This window comes from Hypomesus nipponensis, chromosome 13, assembly GCF_054491055.1.
Source record: "Hypomesus nipponensis isolate SF chromosome 13, ASM5449105v1, whole genome shotgun sequence".
In the NCBI taxonomy this organism is placed as follows: domain Eukaryota; kingdom Metazoa; phylum Chordata; class Actinopteri; order Osmeriformes; family Osmeridae; genus Hypomesus; species Hypomesus nipponensis.
This window is the reverse complement of record NC_140373.1, coordinates 6204434-6214361: the sequence shown is the minus strand read 5'-3', so window position 1 is coordinate 6214361 and position 9928 is coordinate 6204434. Positions and strand designations below refer to the sequence as shown.

Sequence of the window (9928 nt, the reverse complement as noted above, 5' to 3'; positions counted from 1 at the left end):
GGCTGGGAGAGGAGGAAAAGCAGGGAGCACTATAGCATCTGTAGGTCCTTCTGTGGTCACACCCTATCAGCTGTTCCTTCTCTGGAACTGTAGCCTACTGTGTGTAGCCGAGCAAGTCCTCTGTGACCATCTGTGCTGGGTAGTTGACTGTAAAGGAATGCTGAGTTAATGCTGGTTTAAGTACAGCCTGAATAGATGGAATACTGTAGGTACAGTATACTATAGACTGTGTTTGCCTGAGTACAGCATGCAGGATTTGAGGCTTCCTCAGAGGCACTCTGCCCATTTGAAACTCTGTAGTGCAAGGAGAAACGAGGCTTCCTTTTCCCCTCATTTTAGAGCCCCTGGAAACAATAGCCATTGCCATGTTTTGTGAGTTGGGGAAGGGCTATTTTTAGGATGAAGACCGTCCTGTATGAGTGTGTGTGTGTGTGTGTCTGTTGACGTGTAATTTGTCATGCAGGCAAACGTGTTTGAAATGAATATGCTATCACCTTATCTTTAATACACAATGCTTCAGGAACTACAACGATTAGATAAGCCCGCATGGCAAATCAACTTAGACGATATTGCTTGATAATAGTTCAAATAATTCATTTCTACTTTCAGGCCACTGCACTGTTGATTATTCCAGACTCTAGAGATATTTAACAGACATAAGCTTCCCATGACCTGCTGACAGAATCAGATTTCTATCACAAAGCGCACCTTCAGTGAGAATAAATATGACCATGTTTATCATTAACTAAAGGGTCACTGCCAAGAAAAGCATCTGTCCTTTCCTGTGCAGCCTCTGTCCTTCCCTCCAGCCTCTGTGTTTTCTCAGCTGTAACTCAATCCAGGCACATGCCTCCACCTCCAAGCAGACGGAGGGCTGGGGGTGCCCACTGACAGCTAACATTTCTGGGAGGCAGCGAGAATTATGCCTGGGCTCCCTGGTAGAGCAGGGGTGAAGAACTGCATGTGAAGCATTTTGAACATTTCTACAGTCGACCACAAGGTTAACCACTGCTTTCACTGGGTTGTTCAGGAAGAGAAACAGCATGAATCAGCTCCTTGTTTAAGGACTGTGATATTACCCCTCAACACTGACCTGAATCAGACCTCCACACTCACCCATATCCTGACCAGGTTTATGTCTGGTCAAGCTGGGAGAGGAATGAATCATACCATGTGTAAGGTACTCAAGGTTTGTTTAGCTTGCCTGACACCTGTGGAACCAATAACTATGAGCACTCTTTCCAGTTAAGTTGTCTGTAAATTGTCTTATAACATTAACTCATGACCCTTTTTGACTTGATATAATTTTTACTGTGACTAAAAGAGAGATGTTGTTAACGTCATGATAGAGATGGGGCCTGGGATCAAGGAGCTTGGAATGCCAGGGCAAAGGTCACAAAGATAGGCATGTTGAGTCTCTTCACCGTAAACACCTGAGGAAGGAAATTTAAACCATCAACCTTAAATATGTCAGTCAAGCAAGAGAGACAGTATTTCTCATACAGAAATACAATCCTTCAGAGATCCTGTTCAAGCTTAGTTCTGGGTGTGCCACCCTCTGGGCTGACCTCACCTGGCTCTTGCAGGTGTCTTTGTTCAGACCAAACTCCTTATTGATGGGACCACTGCAGAACTCCTGCCACTGGCCCCTGACCTTAGCCTGGACATTGATCTGATAGGTCACCAAGCGTACTGACATCATACTGAAGGGATGTCGCTCGCATGCTTGTACAGACATGGCTGGTTCCGAGTGTCTCAGCCTCTGGAGACAGAGGGACAGACAGACGGTTGAGGGACAGACAAAGGGACAGACAGATGGTTGAGGAACATACAGAGGGACAGACAGTTGAGGGACAGACAGAGGGACATACAGACGGTTGAGGGACAGACAGAGGGACAGACAGACGGTTGAGGGACAGACAGAGGGACAGACAGACAGTTGAGGGACAGACAGAGGGACACACAGACAGTTGGGGGACAGACAGAGGGACAGACAGACGGTTGAGGGACAGACAGAGGGACAGACAGACAGTTGAGGGACAGACAGACGGTTAAGGGACAGACAGAGGGACACACAGACAGTTGGGGGACAGATAGAGGGACACACAGATGGTTGAGGGACAGACAGACAGTTGAGGGACAGACAGAGGGACACACAGACAGTTGAGGGACAGACAGAAGGACAGCACAGAATACTAAACGCATGGCTTAGAGACAGCTCATAGCCTCATCGACACATATGACTTATTCATATGATCCTGCCGGGACATCTAGTGGTGAATAAACAGAACTGCATTTATTTGATGGCCGTATACACACCTGCAGAGAGAACCCATGTGTGTCCGTGTCCACACTACAGGCTGCTTTGAGAAGGAAGTAGAATCCATACAGCTCGATGACCTGCGTGCAGTACTGGGGTTCCTACAGAGACAACATCCATGATACACTGTTTGTTACTAACTAATGAATTCCAGGGAACCAGGCTCACCTTCTCAACAACCATCCCGAACCGCACTGCCTGATGGGAGAAGTCTGTCACATGCATGTCCCCTCCACTGTGAAGCTAGAGAGAGAGAAAGACAGGAGGAACATAGATAGATAGTGTTGTATAGATAGATGGATAGATGTATAGATAGATAGTTAGTTGACTTGTATCTGTGTGTGCCGTCTGGTGGGCTCACCGTGTAGTAGTGTTTGGAGAACATGCGCAGAAGCCAGGCCTGAGGAAACACACAGATCATCTGCAACTCCTCAAGATGCCGTCCTACAAGAGCCACAGGGCTAAAGGTCAAAGGTTGACATTCAGAAACAACCCACTCACCCTCTCTCTCTTTCTCTGAGTTCACGCTCTCTCTTTCTCGAACCAACCCTTCTCAAACACGTTATCTGAGTATGATATCACTCTCCAGTCATAAGCCTCTGTCCTCCACTCACACCTCTGACATGTTGCTCAGGAATTATTGTGCTGGAAAAGTGAGGTAACCTAGACTGCCAACTGATTAATAATGTGTGATGTAGTATGATCCCAATCCTGGGTCACATAAGCATGTTGGAGTCTTGTTAGTTGAGCTCAGTGGGGGGGGCAACTAAAGGTTTGTGAGGCTTCTGAATTATTTACTTACTGACCCCAGTGATGACCTGATCTAATGATCGGAGACTGCTGTTCCATCAAAAAGGGACATGACTTTCGAATGACCTAATGCGTGTCTGTTTCTAATGATATGCTCTGTGAGATTCTTTATAGAAGAGACAGTGTGTTTGTGTCCTTTATCTACAGTATATATCTGTTGTCACTGATATCACTGAAATTTAACCGGGCTGCATTGACCGTCAGGCAAAAATGTTTTTTTCTCCTGCTTCATGATGGGATGGCGGTTGTTGCCAAAGTGATGTAGTCACATATTGCGGCTGTGGCCAGGGAGTCTGTCTTTGGTTTGGAGTACCCCTACTCACACCATTGCGACATCATAATTAGAAACACATTGCAATTTGTAATGTTCTTGGAATAATGAAACTGTTGTGGAATGGACAGGGATTAACGCACGAGCTAAACAAGAACAGCCTAACCTTTCAATCATGTCAGGTCATTTTCAACTATGCATGGTCTTCAAACCCCCCCACCAGGAAGAGTGTATAGCCTGAATTTGTGTATGTATGTGTGTTTGCACGCATGTGTGTGTGTCACTCACGTTCCGTGATGCCATGCAAACGCACTGCCTGGAACAGAACAATGAACTTGTGTCCTTTTGGCTGCTCCAGGAACACACCAGTTCTCTGCCAACTGGGAGAGGGAGATGGAGTCGGAGATGGAGAGGGAGATGGAGAGGGAGATGGAGAGGCGGAAGACAGAAACATTTTACAGATCAGAATGGCTAGCCTATTACCCTACCTGTGAAAGGTCCTGTCTGTGCGACCTATGACCTCAGTGTTACCTGGAGAAGAAGCTGATGATGGTCCTATGGGAGGGCAGGATCTGGGCATCAGGGTTGAACTGCAGGAACACCCAGTAGAGCACTGTCTTTAGTAGGTCATACTCGCAGCCTGCAAACAGCCTAGAGAGGGAAGAGGAGAGCTTGATTTAGTTCCCACAGCAACCTGGGTGGTGCTGGTGAGACGTGAGTGTCGTACCTGGGGGAGCGCAGGGTCTTGTGGAGGACCTCAAAGGGCAAGTCTCTCAAGCAGATGAAACAACTAAGTTCTGTCACCAGGTGGAGCTCTAACCAGCGCTCACATGCTCTCTGAAGACTCCTCTCCTTGTACTGAAACACACACACACATGCAGGCACACACACACACACACACTTGTCTATGGCATCCTAAATAGGAATTTACTATTAACTTTACCCGCACAGTCATGAGAGGGATCCAGAGATGCAGAGATCAATCTTACCCTGCAGGACACATGATGGAAGTCACACACAGTGGAGCAGCTGATGTTATCAATCATCTCCGTCAGACATCTGCCAATCAAGCACATTCAACCAACCAATCATCTTAGTCAGTCACCTATCAATCATGCAGATGGGACCAGTTTTTGCAGTTTGTCAAAGGTTTACTCTGGCTTAGAAGGAAAGCCAAGGCATAACAATTATATTACAAACTAAGTGTTTGTTGTGTCAACCAAGCTGCGCATGGAAAACTCTGGAAGGAGCTTTACAACACGGGAGCTTGATCTCTGATTAACTAGGTGGGATTGTTGGGAGGAACGAGGGCGTCTTCAAGGGTGATTTCATGCATGAGCTATCGCAAAGTACATTCCAGAGCAGAGGGCTTACAGCCAAGTCAAACACACAGATACACCTCCTCATCCCCGTCCCAAACCCCAGCATAGGGACTAACCAGACAGGGGAATCACAGCCACTGGAGCGGAGCCAGCTGGAGCCAGCTTGAGGTGATGTAGGGGGAGTGAGTATTATGGAACGGCTGCACCTGAATTCTACCTTGGCATCACCAGACCAAGTCGCAGATGCCTATTAGTCTGGAATGTCTTCATTCATTTTCAATTTCCAAGTGACGTTGTTAACAGGTGCAGGCCAAACAGACTCCGGACGCAATTGGATAGACAATAACGAATCCGAGAAATGAATCCATGTTCACTGCATCAAACCCACCCCGTTTCAGATAAACGGTTGTGATTGGCCCAACCTGGGTCAGGTCATATGAAAATCAGCCTGAATAGGATAGTGGCCAGACCAATCTGCCAGAGCAACTAAAACATGAGCTGGCAGATTCGTAAATACCTAAATATCAGACCCTGATTATTGAACGTGCCACACACAATTAGTGGGGAGAAGTTGATCACTGTTGTTCCTCCTATATGTATTCAAGTTAAAAGAGAGACGTGTGAGAGAGTAACAGATTGAGAAAGAGAGTGTGAGAAAGAGAGAGAGAGAAAGAGCGCCGGCTTGGTTTCATTGTTTGTTATCTCACCTCTTGAAGAGCTGCGGCTGGCCCAGCAGGGAGGCAGCAGAGACCAGCGTCTCCTCCCAGCCACCCAGGCACGCTTCAGGGTCGCACAGCGCCCAGGGAGCGGCGGACAGAGCTAGAGACGCGGAGGAGAAGGACGCCCGAGGGAGGAGAAGAGACAGGAGACAGGAGACATTCATAGAGAGATCTCGATTTGGCTTCAAATGATCCATCGAATTCCCCCACCAGATGAAACCGTCTGCTGGAACAGTGTATGTGTGGGGGTACCATCTTTGGAGACTGTGTGGGGTTTGACAGGCAGCCGGAGGGGGAGAGAGCCAGTGAGTTTCCCCCCTTTCTGTTTGTCCCTGCTGAAGCCACTGATGCTGAGCAGGCTAAGGGGCCTGTTTCTGGCACTCCTGTTGCTGCCTGGAACACATGTGCACATGTAAACAGACATGCACCCATCTACACACACACACACACCACACACACACATACATACACACACCCACACTCAAGCACAGGGACATACACATAAGCACAAGCACATGCGCACAGACCAGAGAGCTCTTTTTCACACTGAGAAAACAACAGCAAAATAACTTTCATGTGACAACACCAAACAGGGTCAGAGTTATTGGGCTGATATACAGAGAGAAGAGCTTGTTGTGGGAGTCTAATCATCACATCTGCTCTCAAAAGAAAACCACATCTGTCATCAAGGCCAATTAATTCAGCATCATCCTATAAAACATTATAAACACAATTTAATTCCTCACAGATTTGCTCAGGATGTTACCGAGTAATACATTTGAGCAGTTATGTCATTGAGCCAGGCCAAGCGACACCTACACCATTCATTGTCACTATGAAACTGAATTAATTCAGAAAATACACTCTGATTGACTCTGACTGAAAATAAATGGATTATTTCGCATTCTACCAATTATCTGCCATTATATAACACATTTCTGTGAGGGTATGAATACTGAACCACATTTAAACTTCCCACCTGTTCTCTCCTGCTGTAGCTTGACCCTCTGTTGCCTAGCAGCCATGTGGAGGTTGGCTACAGAGCCTGACTTGGTGAAGTGAGGACACTGAAACTGCCCCTGGCTCCCCATGCACTCCAGCACCACATCTGACGCACACACACATACAGTAGATAACAGGTTACATTCATAAGTAGTTAATGGCTGTAATCATGGATACAAAAGCAACAAGCAAAATTGGAGGGCCAGAAAGAGACAGGAGACAAACCTGGTTTATTGTTGTGAAATACTCTGTGAGACACAAGATAGAACGTGTCCTCTGGGCCAGATTGCCTTTGATCACCTGGTGTGCTGCACGTGGACACACACACACACGCCATGTGCTGTAGATTTGTTATTGACTAACCAAACTGAACTGCATAACCAATACGACGATTACAGGGCTTTGTCTTTGTGCCTCAAACACTTAATACCAAGGTAAACTAAAATGTGCAATATTTACTATCATCTTTCTTAGAACTATTTTTCTTCTCTCTATCTCCCCACCTTTCTCTGGACCAGAGAGAATACTCCCAGCAGGACCAGCTCCCAAGCTTTAAAAGGGTCTCTGCCTCGTTCACGCTGGCCATTGTCCTCACCACAAAGAGCGACCAAATTAAAGCCCACAATGTTCCACCATGGCAGCATGCCCTACTCCATACTGCTAGCATGTATCTGGCATCGGGCCCAAGAGAGATGGGACAGAAATTGGTCCCAACTGTCTGTGCGCCCCTGCTCTCTGGCCCCTCTTCCAAGTTCCATACTCTTCTTTCTCTGTACAGCCTCCCCTCTCCCTCCTCCTCCCAACGTCTCTGTCCTGTCTGCGCCACTGTCTATTGGTTCTCCCTTCCCCATTGTCCCTTTTTCGTCTGTCTCTCTGTCTTCCCGACCCCCATCCCCTTGTCTGTCTGTCTGTGGCACCCCTGTGGATCCCTGGCGGCGTACCAGCGTCCAGGGCCTGTGGGCCCACTGGTGTCTGTTGGGAGGGTAAGCCGTGGTGGGGATGGGTCCACATGAACCCGCTGTGGGCAGTCAGCTGGAGAACAGACAGCGAGAGAGAGAGAGAGAGTAGTGGATAAGGAAGGCAAGGTGGTGGACAACACTTTAAATGAAGGTTAGATGACTGAGAACTACCATGTACTACATAGCAAAAATAGTGTGAAAATATTGTAAGTACATGGGAATTGCTGTGTAATTAAATGAACGGGATAGCTTATTGCAAGTGTAAGAAGGCACATTATGAGGCGAGAGAGGGGTGTAAGGGGTAAGTGGATGTTGGACAGGTGAAGGTTTTGTTACCGTAACAAGATCAACATCCACTTACCAATGGAAACCCAACCTGGAACTCATGTATTCTCTATACATTAAGGTGAACATCTAGGCTATAAACCACCTGACATCTGATCACAGTATTGCATCCAGAGTCATCAGTCCTCACTCCCTGATGTTGTGAAGTGGTCTGATGATGGAGTCATCATGGATAGTTTGGATACTTTAAAACTTTGATTGATCCTGAATCTCTCACCCTTCTAGGAACCCCTGCTATAAAACATCAAACTGAGACTGGATCCCACATTTTGCCAGTACCTAAATTCTGTCTCTCTTCTGTCCTCTGCCAGAGACACGCCGTGGGTATATCTGGTGGATGTCAAAGGCCTAATTGTGTCTGAGATGGCAGCGCCGGGCTTGCCTGGCAACTTATCCTTAAATCACATTGCCCGCTATTGAGCTGTGGAGTGACTAACCGTGCAATGGAATAGATTTCAGGATGGGTCGCCGGGCGTTTCTGCCAACCTGTGCCAGCGCCAATCTCATTGAACCCTGTCTGTTGTCAGATCTCTCTAGATGCCAATCTAACTGCCACAACTTTGCCAGTTTCACAACACCAGGTTGGCGTGGTTGGCATGGGTGGTGGCTAGCACCCCTCCTGGTACAGTAAGGCACAGCTTGAGATCTTGGCTGAGGTCTGGGCTACCAGCACAGCATGAACCTAACCTTGGCACTGAAGAACCCCAGCATGCCACAGACAGATTTGTGCCAGGCTTAAAGTATCTGTGGTAACATGAGAGAATGAGAAGGAAGACAAGGAGAAAGAGGATGGCATGATGGAGGAGGGCATTATGAAAGGGGAAATATGAGGAGAGGTGAGGAGAGGAGGCAACAAGGAGAAAAGGAGGAGCAGTAAAATGAGGAAAAATTGAAAGAAAAAGAGAGAGAGAGAAGAGAGAGAAAAAAAAAAAAAAAGGAGGAAGGGTGTCTTGTTGAGTCCCTCAGGCTGTCGGCCAACCTCGCCTGCCCTCTGGAAAAGTCTTCAACTTAAAATTAAAGAAGTTAACTGTTGTGAGGCTTTTCTTGATAGTCCTATAAGTAAAAGGGTGCAGATGGAACAAACTCCCTCACACAAGTTCAGTACACACCTGCCCTTATTCTCCTGAGAGATATGTTGATGCCCTTTCTCACGGCTCTCGCTGCCTGTGCCTGTCCAAGCAGGTCACTGCCCAGCAAATGAGACCGCTGGCATCGGTTGGTCTGTCCCACTTGTCTCCGCCAACGGGTACGTGGTAAGACAGACAGCTGGACAGACATTATCAGACACAATTTAATAATCGGGAATTAGCAAAAAGCTCTTCGCCACCTTGTTATTGTGGGAAACAAATTTATCAGAAGGACAGTAGGCCTATGATAACGGTTTTCCACAAGGCTCTTACCTGCATTTGTGTTTCGCTGCTGATTATTTGGAACGGAACTTTCAGCACTAAACTAAGGACAGCGACAGTGGAGTGCAAGAGGACATTAGAAAGTTGAGAAAAACCGACAAACTTGTATGTAGCCGGCAGGTCATTCGGTAGGCTATGTCATTGGATTGAGCCTACATGGCATGTAGATCAGATGGTCTCGTAAATTATTTGGGATGGGCTTCTTTCAAAGGTTGGCTAATCCCTGCGTCATCGTTCCTAAAAGCCCCCTTACAAAGTGGACGGTGAGATGAGACAAACAATAAACTGGACAGGTTTGGAAGCGTAACATAAAGTTACAACCATTTAATTCTATCAGAGTTCTCCGTCCACTCACCGTAACAAGGGCATTATTACGCTCTGTAAAGGATGACTGATCCCAAGGAGACCAAAAGTGTTAACGTTCCCTTACTGGTCCAATCTTTAGCCCTTTGAAGAGGAAAGTATGTTTGTAATTATGATTTTTCTTCATCGCCCGTAGGCAATTTTATTATAAACTAGGCCACAATCTATAATAGGCTTTCACTCATTTCTATCATTTGTGGCATAAACCAGGCCCTACTTTGTTTTCTCTCAAAGGGTTTTCAACAATATCGAGCAATAAAGTGTTACTATTTTCATAGGCTCTTTTCGGACAAATATCCAATAGGATCGGGAAGTGCGTGTTCTGGGCTCCTTTTCACTACATCTCCCATCTACAGTTCGGTGTGATCTAGAGACACTTTAGTAATCCAATGAATCGCAAAACTGCTC

General features: G+C 46.8%; 1 protein-coding gene across 1 annotated transcript; it reads right to left on the bottom strand.

Annotated features, from left to right (window-relative positions):
* Nucleotides 1-1294: 1294 nt before the first annotated feature.
* Nucleotides 1295-9849, bottom strand: btbd16 (BTB (POZ) domain containing 16). Its single transcript, XM_084670715.1, has 16 exons — nucleotides 9149-9849; nucleotides 8858-9014; nucleotides 7386-7476; nucleotides 6670-6752; nucleotides 6422-6550; nucleotides 5695-5835; nucleotides 5431-5542; nucleotides 4391-4460; nucleotides 4129-4259; nucleotides 3933-4052; nucleotides 3690-3781; nucleotides 2682-2764; nucleotides 2489-2563; nucleotides 2320-2421; nucleotides 1574-1762; nucleotides 1295-1433 (listed from the first exon to the last, which is right to left on the bottom strand). Exons 1-16 carry the CDS (start codon nucleotides 9152-9154, stop codon nucleotides 1365-1367), a joined length of 1650 nt encoding a protein of 549 aa, XP_084526841.1. The 5' UTR covers nucleotides 9155-9849; the 3' UTR covers nucleotides 1295-1364.
* Between the last annotated feature and the right edge of the window lie 79 nt (nucleotides 9850-9928).